Genomic DNA, 21,857 nt, shown 5'->3' with positions numbered 1-21,857 from the left:
TCACAGCCGACTGCAGGATCCACACACTTACAGAGCTGGTTTTTGTAAACTTTTATTTTGTTTTTATTTTTTTTAAGACAGTCCTGCTGTGTAGCCCAAGCTGGCCACAAACTTTTTTTCTGCCTTCACTTCCCCAGTCCAGATTAGGGGCAGGAGAAAGTTTCATTTATTTATTTTTGTTGCTGTTGTTTTGTTTTTTAATTCAGACAGAATCTTATTAGGTAGCCCAGGTTGGGCTCCCAGTAGAGACCCTCCCGAATCAGCCTCCCCAGGAATAGGATTATCTGTGTGTATCACTATGCCTGGCTCACCTATGTCTTTTCAATTAAATGTACTAACCCATAAGGGAGAAATTTGTGGAGAGTTTTCTGCCCCCAGCTGTTGATACCATGGTGATGGCCAGTGGCTGCCAGCTGTTACTTGTCTAACCTCAGCGGGACTCATTTCACCCTCTGTTTTCAATGTCTTCAACGATGTGTTATGATCACTTTTTTTTTTTAATCATTGTTTGCTTGATCTTCTGAGACCCAGTTCCCTGTAGCCCAGGGTGACCTCGAGCACACAGTGGAACTGGGACCATTTTCCTGCCTCAGTCTTCCAGTATGGGCTTACAGACATTCGCTTAATTTTACAGATGCGGAGACTGGCCCAGGGGGAGTTCGGAAATACACTCAAGGTCGCACCTCAATCTGAAGGTGACTGGTATGAATATATATACCTCTCGATCTCAGATCAATGCTAACTTCAAAGCTACAATCGAGACCTGGGAAGAGACCCCAGGGCAGTAACCCCACGGGCTTCCTAGGTGAGGGTGAAACTTAGTCCAGCGTCCAGTTACCTCCTCGGGAGGAGTGCTCACTGGTTGACCTGCTTGGGTTTTGAGGGGCGCCGTTTGCGAGGCTGCAGCTGTACCCCACGCCTGAGTGGATCGCCATCGGCGCCCTCCGCGGCCTCGGTTCCACGCTTGAGGGCGAACCCCGAAGCAGGTGGAACCTGTGGCGCAATAAGGCCTGAGCCCATCTTCCCAGCCTGCCGCGGCGTTTCCGCTCCTGCAACTGCCAGTGGCGGGGGCTGGCAGCGAGAAATCTCCGCAGGTTCGGCACCGGGTAGGTCGAGCCCTCGGTCTCGCCCCTGCCCTGCCCCTGCCCCGCCCCGTTCGGCCCCGCCCTGGCGCGCTCCTGCGGCTGTCACCTCCTGCTCGGCCCCGCCCGAACCGCGCTGCCATTGGCGGCGGCGGCGAAGCCACTGCCCTCACCCCCGCGGGGGAGGCTCGGGCGATGAATGAAGCACGAGTGGGCAGCGCGCGAAGGCCAGAGCGCAGGGCGCAGCGCGGCAGCCGGGTGCGCGGGAAGGTGAGTGCTCTGGGGCCCGGGCAGCGCCGGGGACTCGGACCGGGATGGGGACAGGGTCTGGCGCCGCCGCGGGGCGCCTCTCGGGTGCGCCAGACCCCGACCTGCTGACGTCAGGAGCGCGGCAGGTGTTGGCGGAGGCTGCCTGAAGCGGGGCGGCGCGGGGTGCGATGTCTGGCGGGAAGCAGGCCCGGGCACCGGCGAGACACCCCGGGTTCCCTCTGTGGGGACAGGGCGGGACCGAGGGAGCCGGATGCAGAATCCACTCCCTGCTGCCAGCTGCCCGCCAGGGAGCTGCGAGTCTGCAGAAAAGGAGGCGGCGGCGGGCAGAGCGCTGCGCCAGAGCGAGAGGGAAGGCGGGAGAGGGCCGGGGCACGGGGCTGCACGCGGGGAGCCGCTGCGCGGCCGGCCCGGGGAAGCGGCCGCCAGCGTACGCCGGTGCGAGCCCGGTGCAAGCCCGGTGCAAGCCCCTGCTGGTCTGCTCAGGAGCCGAGCCACCGGCGGCTGTTGCTAAGTCAAAGGAAAACGTGAAGCACCAAAGTTGCTCACACGCGGCAGGCTTTGTCCATCCGAGAAGCGCGGATGTCCGGGTCCCCGAGGCCTGGCACCTCCACGCCGCTCACGGGCGCCCCCGGGCTCAGGTGAACGAAAGTCAACCCGCCAGCGAGGATTCGGGCCGCTTCAGTGCACGCTTGGCGCGCTTGGCTCTAAACCCGGGAACCCGAGGCAGGGAACCTCCTTCTTCACTGGGAGAGGTCAGCATCCGCAGGTGTACGGAAGTGTGAGATAGAGACACAGTCGAACCCTGCCCCTTGCTGGGCCCTCAGGCTCAGCGGTCTGAGTTTAGTGTGATGAGGCCGGCCGACCTTCCCCCCTATCCCCCGCCCCGACAGGGCCATGGGGTACTTCTGTCCAGAGGCATTGAAACTACGGTGGTTTATTTGTAATGGAACCAGCTCTCCATCCCTATTTCAGGGCAGTGGTTTTTCTAGTTTAGTAAAGCGAGGCAGCCGTCTAGCCAACTGCTGTTAGGCAGCCTGGGGCAGGTGGATGTCGGCAGAGAGAGCACCTGGGGTTTGGCAGAATTATTTATAAATCTTAGCTTGTGGCAATGGGGACAGCAGGAGCTGTTGGCTGAGCCTGGCATTTATGCCTGGAGGCTTTGGGCATGAGCAGTCCCAGGCAGTGTTTTAAATTTCCCTGGCACAGAGCAGCAGGCTGAGGTACCAGGATGTTTGGAATGCCTAGGATGACACCAGGGAGGCCCTAGATTTGTACCCTTTGCCAGCCACTTTCTTCTCAAGAAAAGAGGAACTCCAGAGAATCAGTTACTGGGACGGGACTTTGCCAGTGACGAAAAGAGAACAGGCACCTTTCGGCTTGTCCATGAGCTGCAAAGACTGCAAGGCCATGTGTAAAACTCTTGGTTGGGTCCACCTTGCTTTGCCTGTCTGCTAGGGAAGGCCAATAGGTACTGCCTGGAAAATTCTTCCTGGATGATCTAATTGTGGCTCATTGGGTGTGGTCCCTGGAACAGGTGCTGGACAAGTCCCAACCAGAACCTTCCCCAATACTAAAGAGGGGTCAGGCAGGCAAGAAAAAGGCTTGTGACTGGGCAAAGAGAAGGGTAGGGCAGGCTTGTAAACTGGCCCAGCAGGAGAGCACCTGAAGCCCAGGAACTGCCCTGCACAGCCCCTGGTATGAGGAGCTCTCGGCAGCAGTTTGCACTCTATGACTGACTGACTTCCAGACGCCCAGGTTTTCTCAATTTGCTGATTCTGGTGTCGTAACTGTGAGTTTTCTATTACAGAAGTCGTCTGACTTAACCTATTTCCCACGTGGGTGCTACCCCACCATATGACTTCTTATCATTGCCATCTCTTAAACTGGAACATGTTGAGTCCCTAAACTTCCCCCAGTGGGTCCATTTCAGGGAGAGGCATTTGAGACTCAGAAGGGCCAATGCTGACTCTGGTGCTCTTTGACAGGCAGGAGGGGACCCCCCTGTTTCCTCTTGAGGTACACTCAATGCCTTGTGAAGCACAGAGACCAAGTACTTCCTGATCCCTATGACCCCTGGAAGAGATCAGGGGTTCGTTCTCAGAACCTCACCACCAACCTTGTTCTGGGATTCTGGTGAAAGTCTGACCTTGGTGTGGTCTTGATGAACGTGAGAGACAGGGAGGCACAACCCTAGTTCTCAGTCACTGTGAGTAATTTCACAGGCCCTTAGGATTGTGTCCCCATGTGTCAGGTGGCCAGGGTTCTGCATGACCGGTGGAGCCTGGAAGCCATGCTGGTGGGGAGCAGAGGAAATGGCCCAGCATGCTGGACCTGGGTTGTAGCCTCTTGTGGGCCACTGCGAGGCAGCAGCTCGGCCAGGGTGGTCTGGGATCTTCCTCCCCTCTGCTTCCCTCGATTAGCCCCAAACCTGCTGCTCTCAGATTGAGGGTCTCTGGTTCTCCCTAACACCCCTTCTTTCCCTGTGGACAGGTATCATGACCTCTTTCTTGTTAGTATTGCAAAGAATTAGAATCAGCTGAGGGTCCTGGCTCACACTTTAATCCCAGCACTCTGGTGGCAGAGGCAGTCAGAGCTCTGTGAGTTCAAGGCCAGCCTGGTCAATGCAGTGAGTTCTAGAACAGCCAGAGCTACATAGTGAGACCCAAAAACAAACAAAAAAGAATTAAAATCCTGGACCACATCTATAGATGAGGGTGGTGCTTTCTCAAACCACATGCCTTTTATAATGCTACTCAGAAGCCGGGTGGTGGTGGTGGTGGCACAGGACTTTAATACCAGCACTTGGGAGGCAGAAGCAGGCAGATATCTGAATTCGAAGTCAGCCTGGTCTACAAAGCGAGTTCTAGGACAGCTAGGTCTACACAGAGAAACCCTGTCTCAAAAGAAAAGAAGCTACTCATGTGTGGGCCAGAAACTGGGGGCCATGTGTAGGGAGAGGCTTTGCTGCCATTGTCTGGGCTTCCCTTGTCACCAGATACCCAAAATGATGGGAGCTAAGGGACCTCCAACAAGGTCTTTCTTCTTCCTCACCCAAGTGCTATTCTTATGCCTGTCTTTGCCTTTGCCTTGCCACTTTTAAACCTGCAAGCCTCAGGCACTGCCCCCTCAAACCCAAGTCACAGAGAACACTTAGGATTACCTGAGGATGGTCCTTCCCACCCCACATACATACTTGGGAGCCTTTAATCTTGTACTTGGGGTCCCTTCAGCCAGGTTACTCTGCAGGTATATTTGCACCCTAAGAGGCCACCTGTAGGCAGTGGCCTGGCTATGCCAGGAAGGCCCCTTATCTATCTAGAGCTGCCCCCTTCTGAACCTAAGACGACCCTGGAAATCATGAAGGTTGTCACCACAATCCCTCACTGCCTTGAGAGCGGCCGCATGGTCCCCTGTTGCAGGAAAACTCTGGCTCTGACCACCACACCAATCATCAGCAATGCAGCAGAGGCAAAGCAAGCTACTTTTGTCCCCAACTATCAGATGAGCTAAGGGTCATCAAATGAGGTATGTGGACCTTCTTGGAGCCCAGAAGTGACCATGCCTCAGAAGTTGGGGTTCTGATCTCAGTAATGTAGATCTGTTTCCCATGAGTCTTAGTGGTAGCTGGGCCTATTTGTGTAGAGGACTGAGTCCTTCAGCTCATACCATGTCACAGGAGAGAAACTGTGTGTCAGGGAGGCTTGTGACATGCCAAAGTGGGGAGCACCTGACTGCCTTGGAGGCCCACTCTACTGGCCTCTGCTTCTCAAATGCTTGATTAGCATCTCTCTCTGTAGCACGGTGCCTGGAAGAGCCATCTGCATGCTCCAGGATCCCCACATACAGAAGGAAAACCTGCCTAGGTTGAGACAGCAGCCTTGTGTGTGGGACATGTCATTCTGGTGCCAGCCCTGGAGTCTCATACTCAAGTTCCCCATCAATTAGTCCCTGACAGCTTCTGTGCCAAGCATCTAGTTCCCGGAGCTTTCACTTGCATGTGGCTACCAGGTGTGCAAACTTTGTTGGCCCATAACCTGTCCCCATTGCCTGAGCTTCATCCTGAAGAAGAGAAAACACATCCCACTGATGTATAAGAGGAGAAATTAGGAGGCAGAGAAGAGTCCCAAGGTCACAGGGGTGGCAGCTGACCAGGATGTGGTGTCAGCAGGAATGCCCAAGATTAAGGTGGGCTTGGTTTGGCAGTGTCCCCAGAGCAGTTTGGTGCAGTGAACAGAGAATCGCCTTTGTCTTCTTCTCTTTCTGGCTGTATCTGAGGGGTGTTGGGGTTTAAGGGAGAGGAAAAAGGAGAGGAGAGGAGAGGAGAGGAGAGGAGAGGAGAGGAGAGGAGAGGAGAGGAGAGGAGAGGAGAGGAGAGGGGAAGAAAGATTAATCTGTTTTGCTGGCTGCCAAGGTCTGAGGAGGGTCTACAATTTGGGCCTCAAAGTGTCCCCAAACAAGGACAAAATAATGCTTGACATACTAGCTTTAGGACTTTAAGACATCCTAGGAACAACTGGCAGAGACCCAGGTAGCAGAGACCTGGGTTCAAGAACTACTCTGAAATCCTTTCTTCCAAACTGCAGTGTGAGCTGAGGCCTTGGGGACTGCTCCAGTTGGGAGTTTAGAAAATGGATGGACAAAGGAAACAAGCAATCTAGAGGAGCATGCAGCCGTGCCAACCGGGTCTTTTCTCACAGATTAGGCTGTGGCAGGCTGCCTCTGACCACTGAACTCTCAGAGAGACGCTGAGGAGGAGGCCTCAGCTGGATTCTTCCAGAACTGAAAGCCACCATCAGCTAGATGCTGCACTTGCAGCCCTGAAGACAGTGTCGGGGACTTATGAGGGAATCTTGGTCACCTGCAGCCTCCTAAATTAGCCCACATGTATTACCCACTCCAGTGCACATGCTTGCCCTTTCCACAGTGCTCAGGTGTGGAGTTGTCAGCTGGCAACAGAGGCCCCGGGGCTTCATCATCCTGGGCTAATCAGCTTGGCCTAATCCCACAGGGTTAGGCTGCTGGGATGTCTGGGTGGAGCCAGCCTGGCGGGCTGAGACACAGAACAGGCAAGGTTGGCTCACTAGAGATTGGGCTGAGTGAAAGAGCCATGCCCCTGCGTCTCCCCACCGGAGCAGTGGTGGTTCAGCTGAACCTTCTCAGGCTGAGAAAGACCCTCTGAGCCTGGTGCCAGCATCTCCTGGCCGCAGATATTTTTCTTCCCTGGGACACAGCTGATAGAAGTGGAAGCAGTTGAGGGACCAGGGCTGGCACACAGGTAGGCTCCACTCCAGAGTCCCTCCCACCAACAGCGGTGTAGTGGTGATGGTGGGGTATTCACATAGCTGGAGTCCACATTTAGTCATGGAAGCACGAGTGTTGGATATTCTGTAAAAGGCTCTTTCCTTACAACAACGGGTAAGCAAGTCCTAGCTCCATGTGTTTAGCCCCATGGGAGCCTAGAGCCTGCTGAACTGCAGCTACACATGGCTTTCAAGGAGGTCTTAAGGACTGCCCATGTGTAGTGGCCATGGGAGCCTTGTAATGGGACCTGTATCCTGGGGGTGGGTCCCAGAGTTCCCACCAATAGCAGAGCAGTATCAGTGCCAAAGGGATGGAATGACCTTGCACAAGGCAGGGTTCTCCAGAGAAGGACAATGAGAAATGTAAGGGGATTTATTATTAGGAACTGGCTCATGAGATTACAAAGGTAGCAAGATCATGAAGACAGTAAGCTGGGGTGCCAGGATCTCTTGGACTGGACCCTTACACACACAACCAGGTCCTCCAGAGGGTGGTGCCTATAGACTCCATGGTGTCTCTTTCAGAAGTCACCCACTGTCATGCCCACAGTGACACATGACAAATGCATGGACACCTGTAATCTAGCCAGGCTGACACTGGGGTCTGCTCCAGCCATCCCATAACCTATCAGATCCTAGGAAGAAAAGTTAGTGACAGGGACGTACCTCAGCAGCACCATCTTCCTGACATAAGAATGGCAGCTTTGGGTGTGGGCATGGAGACCCAAAGGTTGATATGCATGCAGTGAGATCCTTTTCTCTTATTGGTGGTGATGGCGGGGTGTGTGCTTGCGTTATTGTTCATGTGTGTGCAGGGGCATGAGGTGTACACACACATGAAGAGCAGAGGACAACCTCTGGTGTGGCAAGCACCATCTGTCTTGCTTTTTGAGACAGGGTCTCTCTGACTTGGCAGGTAGAATAAGTTGACCAGTGAGCCCCAGGAATATGCCTGTCTCCACCTCTCCAGTGCTGGGATTGTAAGTGTGCAATGTGAAATTTAGTTTCAAAAAACCATGTGTTCTGGGGATTGGAACTCGGGTGCTCATGCTTGCAAGACCAACACTTTACCAGCTGAGTTTGGCCCTATTTCTAAGCATTTATTTTTATTTGTGTGGCTGTGTGTGTAATCCTTCTGTGTGTGGGTGCCCATGGGGGCCGGCAAAGGGCATTGGACCTCCTGGAGCTGAAGTTATAGGTGGTTGTAAGACACCTATGGGTGCTGGGAACAGAACTCTGGTCCTCTAGAAGAGCAGGGAGTGCTCTTAACTGCTGAACCATCTTTACCAGCTCACAGCCCTGTCTTTTTTTTAGTAAGACTCTAGCTTAGGTTGGCCTTGAACATACGACCCTTCTATCTCCATCCCCCCATATTCTGGCATTACTGGTATGTGCCACATGTCTAACCAAGTTCGCCACCCTAGAGCAGGAAGGTGGCAAACGTCAGAAAGCCACTTAGCTAATATTTAAAGTAGGATTTCAGCTCGCTCCTTTCAGTGTACAATGTAGATAACTCTAATTTTAGATTGTGCTTCAAATATTTGTCTGTGTTCTTAGCTCAGGTGAAACCATGGAGAGGTTTGTGCTACCTGACACCTAGAATGCTTCTGTGGTGGCTTCATTTTCAGGAAGGAAATCCCTCTCTTTCCTGCTGTCTGCTGCTGACCACAAAAACTGCCATCTGAGTTCCATTACACCAATGTATACCAATCTGCCCGTCACCTGGATAATCCCCAGCGGCTGTCCAGGAATAGAGTGGAGGGAACACAGTGGGCATGAGGCCAGCCTGGATTAAAGGCAAAACTAAACAGTACTCTGGTGACCTTGAGTTTGGCAACCTTGAGTCTTTTCCTTCTGGCTCCCCCTGTCTGCTTTCTGTGTCAACCCAGGTTCCAAGTCTGGCATGCAGTGTGGCCGTTCTCACCTTCTACCTGGTCCTACCCACCCTGATCCTCTTTGTCCCTCCTCTGTCCGGTGCCACTGCAATTTGAGAAGTAGACTAAATGTACTTGCTTTGAGACAGGGAGATGACTCAGGCTGTAAAGAGCTTGTTGCCCAAATGTGAGGACCTGAGTCAGATCCCCACTATGTATGTAAAAAGACAAGCATAGTGACACTCACTGGTAATCTCAGACCCAGGGAAGCCTGCATGAAAAGATCTCTAGGACTTGCTGGGCAACTCTCTTCGCCAGATCATCTTAGCCAGACTGTGAGCTCTAGGTTTCATAAGACACCCTGTCGTAAAAGATAAGGTGGTAAGCTGGTGACATAGCTTAGGCTGTGGAGACACTTGCCACCGTGTCTGATGACCTGAACTCAGTCTCTAGGACTTACATAGTGGAAAAAGAGAACTGGCTCCAGCAAGTTGTCCTGTGACTGCCATATGCAATCTGTGTGTGTGTGTCCCCAATAGTAAATAATATATTTGGGGGAGGGGGTTCGAGACAGGCTTTCTCTGTGGCTTTGGAGACTGTCCTGGGGCTAGCTCTTATAGACCAGGCTGGTCTCGAACTCACGGAGATCCTCCTGCCTCTGCCTCCTGAGTGCTGGGATTAAAAGCGTGCACCACCATTGTCCGGCTGAAATAATACAATTTTAAGAATAGAAATTAATTGAGGAAGACACCCAATGTCAGTCTCTGGTCTCTACACTGCACATATGTGCATATACACACATATATGCAAGTGACTCTGCTGTTTACATGGGGCCTGGCTACACTGGCTGCCCAAGGAAGATTTGACTCTTATTCCCACACCATGAAAACTGTCCCTGCCTCAGATGCTCTCCTCTGACACTGTCTCTACCAGGCAGGGACACCAGCTTGTAGAGAAATGTTGGCACGGTCACTGGCACCAATTACACCAGGAATGTATATGGTAGAATCTCTACTGCTCACAGCCTCAAAATACAACTACTGACGCCAACTTGTAAAAGTCAGCCTGGAATCAGGGGGTGGGGTGGGGGGTCACAGTGTCCTCCAGAAGATGGCTCTGTTGTGCTATATGGACTCTGGAACCAGCCATGTGGTTCAGGTCTGAATTACTGCTGGCTAACCATCAGGCACTTCTGCTCCTGCAGCAGAGGACAGCTCCAGCAGGCAAGGCAAAGCCTTGGAGGATGGAGTGCAGGCCAGGGCACACAGGGTGCCTATAGGCCCATCCATGTCTCAGCTCTGCTCATTGCTTGGTGGCTTCCAGCCTAGCTCTGTCTCCAGTGTTCCCAGGTGTGGCCACACCTTCAAAGTCTGCTGGAATCCATTCCCTGGGACCAGGTCAGGTGTGGCTCACAGGCAGCAGGGCTGTGGTCAGAAGCAAGATGTGAGGGGCTGGCCAGAGGCCACTCCGAGTGAGAGAAGCCTTATTCCAGTGATGGACTGTGTGGGAACTAAGTGTTCATGTAGGAATTTTAACAGATTAGGGATGGGGTAAAGGTCCACTAATGAGGAATTCTATTCACAGAATAGACCCAGTGACAGGACACTCTCTGGTCTCATCAGGCTGCCTCTACTGAATCTCACCTGCTGCGTTGCAAAGCCCTCTGCACAAGGCTGGAGATGCCCCAGCACGTGATGGGAGACAAGCCCTTCCTTTCTCTCCCGAAACACCTCCTCACCAATGCATCCTCAGCTACAGACAGTGGATGTGACACTCCGCCCAGCAGCAGAGCGTCCCCAGCCTCCCTGCGCTCTGCCCACAGCCCCCTGGGCTCCTCCAGCCAACCCCTGTTCGAGCCCCAGGTTGGGAAGCGGAGAAGCCAGACAGCCCGTGAGGTGCAGTACATGTCTGCGGGGCCAAAGAACACACTGTGTGGTTGGCGAGCCTTCACTCCCAAGTGCTTGCAGGTCTTCAACACCCCCAAGGGCTTCCTCTTCTTCCTGTGTGCAGCCTCCTTCCTTCAGGGCATGACAGTGAACGGCTTTATCAATACGGTCATCACCTCCATTGAGCAGCGCTTCGACCTGCACAGCTACCAGAGTGGGCTCATCGCCAGCTCCTATGACATTGCTGCTTGTCTCTGCCTCACCTTTGTCAGCTACTTTGGGGGCAATGGGCACAAGCCGCGCTGGCTGGGCTGGGGTGTGCTGGTCCTGGGAATTGGCTCCCTGGTGTTCGCACTACCCCATTTCACTGCTGGCCGCTATGAGGTGGAGATGGATGAGGGGGTGGGGGTGGGAACAGGGGCGTGTCTGGCTAATGGGAGTCATGTGGAGTGTATGGACTCAGGCCTGTCCAGCTACCGGCTGGTCTTCATGCTGGGCCAGCTATTGCACGGCGTGGGTGCCACTCCTCTCTACACACTTGGTGTCACCTACCTGGATGAGAATGTCAAGTCAAACTATTCACCCATCTATATCGGTGAGTGGGGCTTGCCAAGGAGTCAGGAGGGGTAGCAGAAGGGATCAGATGGTGACATTGGTGGAATGAAGTTGAAACCTTCTGGGAGCCTGGCTAGGTGACCTTATGACCCTCCCTTGGTCATATGACCCAGGTGCCCCTAACTTGAAGTGGCATAGCCATGGGGGGGGGGGAATCTCCAAAGACAGGAGAGTGGATGCTAACATTAGGTAGAGCTTGCTCAGAGAGCCCCAAGTCCCCAGGCAGGGCTAGGGCAGGGCTAGCTGGCATTGAGCCTGTGTGTGGTTTAGAAGGAGCCTGTGCAAAGGTAAGTGGAGAGGAATAGAGCCTGGCTCCTTGTGCCTGGCCTCATGAGTTGGGAAGTAAGATTCAGGAATGCTGAGACTGAGGCAAAGCCACGAAATAGTTCACAGGTCTTTTTTCACGGCCTGTGGCCTTCAAGGCAACTGCATGCAATGCTGCTAATCTGGCTGTCCACCCAGGTGGCCTTGGATTTCATGCCCTCCCCACTCAGGCTCCTGCTGGGGATGGGGGCTGTAGGGAGCAGCTCAGCAATTATTGCAAGCTCAACTCTCTCCCTCCAGTGGCCTTAGTCTCCTACTTTACCTGCCTGCCTTTTCATGTTCCTTCTGCATGGACACTGCCCTCACCATGCAAAACAGTGGGTGCAAACGATGTCCAAAGTGAACTTTTAGGGGACACTTTAAAAGTTGATGCCCACATGGCCTTCCCAGTTGCAGGCCACACAGATGCACTCTGACCGAAAGGGGTCCACAATGGGGCTGTAGACACAGGAACGTGGTGGAGGCATCTCTTAGGAGGGCCCACTGGGTGTCTTGTGACGGCTGCATGCTCTGTTTGCCTTCTAGCCATCTTTTACACAGCAGCCATCCTTGGACCTGCAGCAGGCTACCTGATTGGAGGAGCCATGCTGAATATTTACACAGAAGTGAGCCAACGGTGAGTAACTGGGTGTATCCACCATCCTCCCTCAGCGCCTGGGAGGCTGTGGGCCCTAACGGATAGGTCTACACAACTTGAGGTTGGAGCAGGGAAAAACTGGGCTACTCTTGGCTACAGGCACTGGGGGTATGAAGAGAGACTCGGGGTCTTTGGGTGGCTTCAAGGACATAACCAGGGATAGGTGGGAGACAGGGAGGGGAGATGGGCTCCAGTTCACATGATTCTGAAGCCCTGGCCATGTATCTTCAGGCTTTTCTCTTGCAGTGACAGGCCGTGCGTCTATATCTTTAGTATCTAATTTTTGTAAATGTAAATGGGAGAGTGAGGAGGGAGAGGGATGGAGGGAGGGAGACAGAGCTCGGGGGCTGGGGTGGCCTGCGATGACTACTGTCCAGTAAGGCTGTGCGGGAGGCCTGGTCCTGTGTCCTGCCGTGGAAGGGCAGCTCTGGTTGAGTTTTCCTGCTGACTCTGCTGGGTCTTGGGCACCAATCCACCTTGGGACTCTCTCTGCAGATGGCGCCAGCGAGGTTTCTAGTGCTCTGCCCTCTCACAATGCTGCCTCTAGCCCTGGGTTGATTCTATGGGGTCAAGGGTGCGTGGTCTATGCAGAGCCTGAGGTAGGTCAAGGCTCGTGTCCCCGGATCTGGATGTGTTGTGCCCTTTGGGCTCTGGGTTCCGAGTGGCTCTGCACATGGGGGTGGGAGCATGATCCCAGGTCTTGGGGCAGCTTCCTATTATACCAGAGCAGAGGGTTTATACTGCTGTCCTGGCCTTGCTGCCTAGAATCCTCCCTCCATCCTTTTCCCACCCCTAATCCTGCCATCCCTCCAGCCCTTCTCTCCCTGCACCCTTTTCTTCCCAAGAATGAAATCCCATTGGCCAGTTGCTCTCTTCCCATCACTTTTCCTGTTCAATTTGAGAGCCCGCCTCTCTCCTCCTATGCAGATGGCAGTCGGAAGCCTAATGGTTCCTGTGTGGGTAGCTCTGTGAACTCCAGCTGAGCCCTTGTCCCCTGAGCTCTGTGGCCCTGAGGATGCCAGCTGGTGTGGGGAGGGACACCAGCTGTTTCTTGAAGCTCCTGTCCCCAGTGGACCTTGCTCCCAAGGTCTCAGTCTGAGACCCAGATGCCGCTTTCCTGGGTCCAACAGGCAGGGTCTGAGTGAGGAGCTGCTGCTCCCCAAGGGGATGGCCATATCAGAGGGCTTCTCCAGTCTGAGGGAGAGGTGAACATATGGCTGTAGTCCCAGGGACCTCTGTTGCCCTTTGCACAGAGATCCTAGGGGGAGTGAGCAGGCTACCCCATGCATGTGCTGGAAAGGACATGGGTGTCTGGTCAGTAATCCAAGGACCACCGCTTCTCCCAATAGGACGGATCTGACCACTGACAGCCCACTGTGGGTTGGCGCCTGGTGGATTGGCTTCGTGGGAGCAGGGATCACTGCATTCCTCATCGCCATCCCCATCCTTGGCTATCCCCGGCAGCTACCAGGTGAGTTCCCTGCCCTGGTACAGAGGTCCCATCCAGGGGGGCAGGATATAGTCTTTCCCATCCTTTCCCTTTGCCCTGCCATTTCAGCTAATGAGGAGTGGAATATTTCATCTCAGTCTTCCCTCTCTGTGGAGAGCAAGGCTGAGCAAGCAAACCTGCTGTCCCCTCCTGTGTCTCCACCAGAAGTGACCCCCCCCCCTTATTTCCACTCTGCTGGGCCCACATGGCCCTCTGCTCTCATAGCTGCAATCCTGTCACATGACAGCCTCACCTTTCCTGGCCCACACCCTCAGGCCTTAGACCGCAACGCTGCATGTGTGTCAGCCTGCCATGTTCCCAGGCCTTGAGGGGTAGAGGAGTCGGGGTGGGGGGCAGCCTCCATGGAGTATGTGGTGTCCTCAAGAGGCTGCAGCGGTCTTCTGACTCTATCCCTGCAGGCTCCCAGCGCTACATTGTTATGCGAGCAGCTGAAAAGCAGCAGCTGAAAGACCACAGCCACAGAACAGTGAGCAATCCGGCTTTCGGCAAGACTGTCAGAGACCTGCCCCTGTAAGGAGTGTGTGTGTGTGTGTGTGTGTGTGTGTGTGTGTGTGTGTGTGTGTACACGTGTGTGCTGTACCATGGGTCCCACAGGTGGTCAGTGCTCCCTCCATACACCATCCACAGCCTCCGAATCCCATCCTTGGCCCACCAAGCTCCCTGAGACAGGTGCAGCAAGCTCCCTGATGAAGGCACAGCCCCTGGTAGAGGGCAGAATCACTGTGGGAGGCCCCACAGAGCAAATGTCTTTCCAATGGTTTGCCTCTCTGTGTGCCTGCAGGCCCTGAGGCCTTCCGCAGAGAGCCCCTCAGGCAGTGTAGACCACTCTTGTCTTTTCACTGGGTATCACCTATGCGTTTGCTGTCAGAAACTCCAAGGAGGTGGGATTCTGAACCTCTTAGGACCGAGAACCACAGGAGCAGAGGCCTCTTCCAACTCTTTCCTCTCTCATTGACCATTATCTTCCCCTGGCGTGGTCTTTTCCGTGCTCTCTGCCTTCATTCCCTTTTCTGTCTGTCCTGGCTCTGCTGTCTTTATGCATCAAGGTACAGTCTCTGAGCTACTGGGGTCTTAGAGAACAATGTGGATTCTAGGAGTTCCTGGTACCTACTTACTGTCTCCTCCTTGTAAAACTGAGATTTCCATAGGCCTAAGGGCACATTGCAACTCCTTCTTATGTTGCAACTGATATTGCAACTTATATTGCAACTGATCTTATGAATGGTAACATCTAACTGACCGCTTGGGAGTGGAGCTATTGTGGGTAGGACTGAGTTACACAGACTGTCCTTAACACAGGGAGGGCAAGGGTAGTCCCCCAGAGAGCCCAGAGGAACAAAGTGAGGCTGGTGAAGGTGGAGATGCAAGGTCTCCCAGGCTTTGTATCTTATAATTGCTCACCTAGGAGAGCCAGGCTCTGCCTACCTAAGAGGGCCGAGCCCCAGGCACAGCTGAACTGGCTGAGGGCCTACTAACCATGGTCTAGTAGTTGGTCTTAAAGTTGGTCTCTCCTCACTCCAACAGCAGAGCTGTCTGGTGTCAAGCCCTCAGGTACAGCATAACGTGGCATGAGCTTTGCAGCAGCTGGGGAACCCGAGCCTCTTACTGAGTATTCTACACTAAGAGGTCCATGCCCAGGGTTAGTGTCTAAAGCCAGGCACTGGAACTAAACAAGCACAAGAATGCGTGGAAGTCATGGCCAGTTCTCAGGGCAAACTCAAAAGTCTCAGCCAACCAACCTGCAGTGGGGTTAGACACCTTGCGTAACACGTTCTGCGTGGCAGAGCCACCGTTATCCTCGGCAACCAACAGCCTGAAGCTAAGCAGGTCTAGGCAATAGCTTAGGAATGGACGGGCCTGTGCATGGCCATCCCACACCAGATATACACCAGCTGGGGAGGGGCTGTGAGGGGTACCACCCTGAGCCTGTAGGTCCCTGTCGGGGCCAGGTTCTTCCACACCAGCTTTCCTTTCTCAGAACACAGGGCTGAGCAATTAACTCAAGTTAACAAGTAAAATGTAAAAGAATTGGGTGTGTTCTACCTTAGAAAAGATCCTGTGAGTATCTCACTGGGGCCTGTCTGACCTCCCAATCTCTAGTCCGTGTCTAGGAAGCAGGGGGGGGAGGGGCTCATGGAGCCTGCTGATGGCGGGGCTGTGAGCCGATCCTGGCGTCTCTTCAGAGCAAGATGTACCTTTTGGCCCATGTCTCTCCTTGCGCAGTGTGAAGCTGTGTGGACCTCCCTTGCTGTTGCTGGGACTGTCATCTCTTCAGTTTAGATCTGTCAATGAGATTGACTCCTGTGTGTGGTGGGGAGGGTGGGCAGTGATATTTGGTGGTCACTCACACAGGAGGCAGGGAGCTGGCGCCAGCTTGATGAGCTAAAGGAGCAGGATAGATGCAGCACAGCAGACAAGCAGCAGTGTTATCCTCTCCCTGAGAGCTGAGCATCTCCCCCAAACTTCTAGGAGCAGCTTTGCTGTGGAAGACAGTGTAGTGACTGCACCATGAGCTGACTTCAAAGGAACGCCCTGCCCCTGTGCCACCTGGGACTGAGATCGGTGCACTGTGGTCGCTTGTGTGATGGCCATCTGTGTCCCCCAGACTCTGTTCCCAGGGGCTTTGTAGTGTTACACACAAACCACTCTTCTGTGATATCTCACATTTAACCCCAGTCAGCACATAGCCCAGCCACACCCTCAGGGAAGCTGAAGCCTGACTTGCAGCCAGCAGGTAGGCGGTGCCTTTAGAATCACTGCTCACTGTGTGCTGCCCTGGTGGGGTCTGTGCTGCCGCACCCTGGCTGCTCTGCCATGTGGTCCTGGGAAGGCAAGTCAGGCACCTTCTCACCATGTGGCTGCTGGTGTGGCTGATACCTTTCATGTCCTGGATAGGATGGCACGGGGAGGGAAAGAGCCAGGGGTTGCAGTGCTAGGGCCTTAGATTCTCAGGACTCCAGGCCAAAGAGTCCCTGTGGAATTAGCAGACTGCATGTGACCACCAATCCTACCATCACTCCTATAGCCACTGTCCCCTAAGTACAGGCCAAGAGAAGGGGAACTAGTCAGACCCACTAGAGACTCCTTGAAAGTCCCTGTTTCCAAATGCAGATGCCTGCCCCTTTTCCCCAGAGCTTGTGATTAGGAGTCTGTACCTCTTTTGATGACTCCTGTGCCTTCTAGATCTCTATTCTATACCTTGGTGACCTCTTACCCCTTGGCGACCCCCACCCCTTGATAGTCCCCTTCCAAGGCCTGTCTAGCCCTGAACTTAGTCATCACTCTCACTCAGAGCCTCTGCTACTTTGCCGCAGTGGCTACCAGAGGTGATTACTGTCTTCATTCACTAGGGGTCTGTCTCCTTGTCCCCACACTGAAACTGGAGATAGCCATAGCAGTGCCTAGGGTCTGTAACTGGTTTTAGTAACTTTGAGGTTAGGTGTACCAAAGGCTTACAGTGAGGCCATTGATTCACTACCTGCCAAACCCAGCCTCCTGGTGTCTCTGGGGTAGATGTAGGTACCATTTCACTGCCTTCTCAAAACCAGGGTCCCTTAGTGTGTGAATAGCCTCAGGAATGGCAGGTTCCTTGCATATACAATCTGGCCCATTCTGACCCTCTGGCTTCTGTTCCCCTTTCACCCAGCTCCATCTGGCTCCTCCTAAGAAACCCCACATTCATCCTGCTCTGCCTGGCAGGGGCCACTGAAGCCACACTCATCGCCGGCATGTCCACCTTTGGTCCCAAGTTCTTCGAGGCCCAGTTCAGCTTGAGTGCCTCTGAGGCTGCCACATTGTTTGGTAAGGATTCTGTGCATCCTTGGCAGAGAGGGCTATGTCTCCTGAGCATGTTAGCCACAGCCTTCAAACTCCCAGTGGACAATGCTCCAAGAGGGAGGGCAGGGTCAACTCCTACTCACAAGCCGCTTTACCCACCACCCATTACAGAAACAGGTTGAGCCTGGCTATCCCCATGAGCCATGCAGCTGGTGCCCCAGAGTCTTGGGGATCTAAGTTTGACTCTGGCAGGCTGGCCTCGCAGGGACTGCAAGAGTGGGTACCATCTAGAGCCCTTGCTCAAACTGCACCCATGGCCTCCCTATGCTGAGGGCAGCACTCGGTCTTACTGATCACACTCTTGGCTGGAGATGCCCCATGCACTGGTCAGCACTGGGCTTAGCCTAGGGTGGTGGCCAGTGTGGATGGAGAACATCAGCTGCAGATCTCCTCATCTGGGCAGTGAGAGGGTGTCACACTGGTAACCCCACTCTCCCCAGACACATCCTTACTGGGCCTAGTGGCTCCCTCCCTTTCTTGGGAGCACATCTTCACAGCACTTTCCTGTGCTGACACCCCCACCCCTCGTTTAGCCACCATGTGCCTTAGTCATCGAGCTCTGGGCTTCCAGGTGGCCTGTGTGGCCTCAGAGTTCCCACCCTACAGCTAGCCCTAAACACCCATGGTGCTCCTTCCTCAGTGTCCACAGTAATGATGCAGCATGACAGGACTAGGGTTTTTGGGCCCTCACTGAGTTCCTTCTTCAGGATACCTGGTAGTGCCAGCGGGAGGTGGTGGCACCCTCCTGGGTGGCTTCCTGGTGAACAGATTCAAGCTCCGTGGCTCTGGGATCATCAGGTTCTGTCTGTTCTGCACCTTGACAAGCCTCCTGGCCTTCTTTGTCTTCCTCACGCACTGTCCCAACATGCCCATGGCAGGCGTGACAACTAGCTACGTTGGGAGGTGAGCTCAGTAGAGGTCCCACATTCCTGAGGAGGGCTGGCACTGGTAGGGAGGGGCAGGGAAGTATACCAGAATGTCCACACACCTGCTAACACACCATCTAATGCCCCCTTTCTGCAGCCCCCTGCCTGAAGGCCACTTGGACCTGAAGGCGGCTTGCAACGCCATTTACTGTTGCCAGGAAGAGCACTACAGCCCCCTGTGTGGCTCAGATGGTACCATGTACTACTCACCCTGCTATGCGGGCTGCCCTGCGGGTGCCGAGACAGGCCCCAGTGGCCAGAAGGTGAGTGTGGTCACTGCCCACTGCCCTGCTGTGGCTGGGACTGGGAAGCCTCTGCCTTCTTGTATGATCAGCGTTGTTGTTGGGCTCCCCAGATATACCGAGGCTGTAGCTGTATCCTTCAGAATGTTTCCTCTGGCTTGGGCAATGCTACCGCAGGGAAGTGCACTTCCACCTGTCAGAGAAAGCCCCTCCTTCTGGCTCTCGTGTTCGTTGTAATTATCTTTACATTCCTCAGCAGCATTCCAGCCCTGACTGCTACCCTACGGTAAGAAGCTCTCACCACATTTTCTCTTTCTGTACCAGCAGGTGGCGCTCTGCAGATGCTGGTGGGCCCTGGGGTAGCAGCAGGTCCAGGAAATGGGTCTCGTTCTAGTGGCATTGGAGCTGTCTGTCTCTGGTCCCCCAACCAGGTGTTTGGCACCTAGGGAGGTGGCGATGTGACCAGGACTCTTGCTGGTGTAGGGGTGTGAGGTTTGCAGCCAAGCTCCCATGGGGCTGACATTACCGTTTGCATTGCAGGTGTGTCTGTGATCAGCAAAGGTCCTTTGCCCTGGGCATCCAATGGATTGTCGTGAGAACACTAGGTACTGTGGGGTGAGGAAGCCATGTGCAGGTGTGCAGTGTGTTCACGAATAGGGAACCTGGAAGTTCCTAACACACACCAAGCTGTGTGTTACTATGCAGGCATGAGGCCATGGCCACACTGAGATGGACCTTTTCCCTAAATGCCCACTAGAGGGCCCCATTGTCATTTATTCTTTTACCCAGTAGGTTTCTTTGCCTCAACACAAAAGGGCCTTCTTGAGAAACCATGGCACTCCTTGCCCAATGCCAACTCTTCAGAGTTAAGTCCCCTTTGTCCCCCTGAGAACACTAGTGGACAGTATGGCCTTGCAAAGTTCTTCCCCTATGCTCACTCTTTCTTCATCCATCAGGGTCTAAGTGAACTCTCTCCTTTGGCAGGCAGTATTCCAGGGCCCATTGCCTTTGGCTGGGTGATTGACAAGGCCTGCCTGCTGTGGCAGGACCAGTGTGGCCACCAGGGTTCCTGCTTTGTGTACCGGAACGAAGCCATGAGTCGCTACATGCTCATTGCAGGGCTCACTTTCAAGGTGAGACGGCCTTCTGGGGTCTGGCTCCACTCTGGCCACCACCGACTCTCTTCCCCATCATCCTCCTACAAAGGCACAGCCACGGGGTTATGGATACCCTGAATCCAGGTGACCTCATCTTGAGGTCACCTTTCCAGAGGCTGTGTTGTCCTTCACAGTTTCAAGGGTCCGGGCTGGTACATGTCTTCTGGGGGACCCTGTTCAGCCAGTGCCAGGTCTTTCCACCTTGCCTTGACCCCTACCTTTAGCCAAATGGCAGTTTTCAGTCCCTAATTGAAGTACTGGTTCCCCATGAGGGACTAACTATGCAGGAAATGTGTGTCTTCGGTCCAGAAAGAATACGGCTGAGTACTACAAAAAGCAGCCCCCAGGCTGTCGAGGGACAACATCTCCTGTCTCCACAGGTGTTGGGCTTCCTCTTCTTTGTCACCGCCTACTTCCTGTACAAGTCTCCATCAGTGTCCTCAGATGGCCTGGAGACTTCCCTGCCCAGCCAGTCCTCAGCCTCCGACAACCCCACAGAACAGCTCCAGAGCAATGTCTGACACCACCAGCCCCTCCACACTTTCTGAGGTCTGTTCTCGGATACCCTAACCCCATCCTCACAGGGCGGCAACACTGAGGACCTTGTAAAACCTTGCACTGCATTCTGGGGTCTTGCGATGCCCCAGTCTCTGAGATGCTAAGGAGGAAGGAGTGTGTCACATAGGAACCAGACACACTCCCAAGCCCTAGAGTCTCCTAGGCACCACTACATTGCACGGAATGTCACCTGGTCCTGACTTCCTGTGTCTACTGAAAAGCCCCGTGCAGGGCAGCAGTGCCCTGGGTGGCATGATCCTGTGGAGCCAGCTACTTGATGCTTTGCTTGAATCTGCTCTTGCTGCCTGTTCTTGGAGCCAGATGGCCTCTGCGCCAGGCAGGAGCAACTTGAATCGAACGTTATGTCTGGACTTACATTTTGCACTGAACAGTGTTTATGGAATTAGTTTTGTACCTGATCATGTGACTCACGTCTGAGCACACTGCAGTGAGGGTGTGATCCCATCTGAGGTGCCACACAGATTTCGTGGACAACGTGTTTCTATGTTTTTGGTTAAGAGTGTGTTCATAATATATTTTAATATTTAAAGTAATGATCTTTGTGTGGTGTGTTATTTCTATGGGTCTATGATTTGGCAGGTCAGCCTGCCCATCTTTTATGTAGGTTTCCATAGCAATAGGCTGTCCCAGGCATTGGCTGGGCCCACAACACTTCCCAGGGAGCATCCCTTTTGCCTTTGTGACCAGAGGCAAGACAACAGTGGTGCAGGCTCCTTCCCCCTAGCCCCACGTAGACAGGCTTCATCCCAGACCTCTGAACCTCCCTCACTTCCTGGAGGACTCAGGACACATTTGTGAACTTTGGGTTTGAGTACAGGGTGGCCAGACACTGCTATCAGTAAGGTATGAGGTATGTGGCCATGTGAGCTCTGTGCAGACACAAGCACATGCAACATGAAGGTTGCATTATGGTTTGAGTGCAGAGGTGTGAGACATGCACACAACACAGATGGACTCCACAGCTGACAACCCAAATCCAGAGAAATGAAGGTCGCAGGGCCTCTGTCCCAACTCATGGCCAAGACCCTCACATTTGCTGAGAAAATACCAATGTGCTATGTTTTGGGTCTCACACACCTCTCTGTGTTGAAGGGGGGCAGCTAGAGAGAAGACTCGTGTGGGTATGCATGCATGTAGAGGTCAGAGGAGAACCTCCAGCGTCACCCCTCAAGCACCATCCACCTTGTTTGTTTCATGAGACGAGGTCTCTCACTGGCCAGGAGCTCACAAAGCAGACTAGGGACCTGCCTGCCTCTGTTTCCCTAGCACCGGGATTCAACTGTGTGGTCATGTCTGGCTCTTCACCTGGGTGCTGGGGATTGACCTCGGGTCCTCTTGTTTTCAGGGCAAGCACTTTACCAACTTTGAGCTGTCTCCCCAGCCCATGAGCTTCATTTTGAAAGGCAAGCACCTCCACTGTGACCAAGGACACTCTGCCTTCCTTCTTATCACACCTAGACATGCAGGTCACAGCCCATAATCCTTGGGGCTGGAGCTCAGACTTGCTCAGAATTCCTGTCTAGAGAAATGATGGGTATTTAGGAAGAGAACAAAGTACCACAGAGTCACACCAACACCGAGACAGACAGACAGACAGACAGACAGACAGACAGACAGA

The 21,857-nt window shown here is 53.8% G+C and overlaps 1 protein-coding gene across 2 annotated transcripts; it reads left to right on the top strand.

The window, feature by feature from the left end:
• Positions 1–1,198: 1,198 nt before the first annotated feature.
• Positions 1,199–20,772, top strand: Slco4a1 (solute carrier organic anion transporter family member 4A1). Of its 2 annotated transcripts, none has more exons than XM_027419895.2 (12): positions 1,199–1,352; positions 10,111–11,007; positions 11,877–11,967; positions 13,338–13,459; positions 13,897–14,008; positions 17,145–17,299; positions 18,043–18,238; positions 18,359–18,524; positions 18,617–18,789; positions 19,044–19,108; positions 19,488–19,636; positions 20,041–20,772. In XM_027419895.2, the coding sequence occupies exons 2-12, from the start codon at positions 10,206–10,208 to the stop codon at positions 20,179–20,181; spliced, it is 2,172 nt and encodes a 723-aa protein (XP_027275696.1). In that variant the 5' UTR covers positions 1,199–1,352; positions 10,111–10,205; the 3' UTR covers positions 20,182–20,772. The 2 variants fall into 2 exon arrangements, with proteins under 2 accessions (XP_027275696.1, XP_027275695.1); XM_027419894.2 differs by having other exon boundaries at positions 1,226–1,352; positions 10,149–11,007.
• Positions 20,773–21,857: the final 1,085 nt, after the last annotated feature.

This window comes from Cricetulus griseus, chromosome 6 (genome assembly GCF_003668045.3).
Source record: "Cricetulus griseus strain 17A/GY chromosome 6, alternate assembly CriGri-PICRH-1.0, whole genome shotgun sequence".
NCBI classification, from domain to species: domain Eukaryota; kingdom Metazoa; phylum Chordata; class Mammalia; order Rodentia; family Cricetidae; genus Cricetulus; species Cricetulus griseus.
The sequence above is the reverse complement of the archived record's forward strand: the minus strand, read 5'-3'. Positions and strand labels throughout refer to the sequence as shown.

Coding starts and splice junctions, on each gene's coding strand:
- Slco4a1 (XM_027419894.2), top strand. CDS start 1,278: ATGAATGAAGCACGAGTGGGCAGCGCGCGAAGGCCAGAGCGCAGGGCG. Junction 11,008..11,876: donor CTATTCACCCATCTATATCG/GTGAGTGGGGCT, acceptor TTTGCCTTCTAG/CCATCTTTTACACAGCAGCC. Junction 14,009..17,144: donor ACTGTCAGAGACCTGCCCCT/GTAAGGAGTGTG, acceptor CCTTTCACCCAG/CTCCATCTGGCTCCTCCTAA.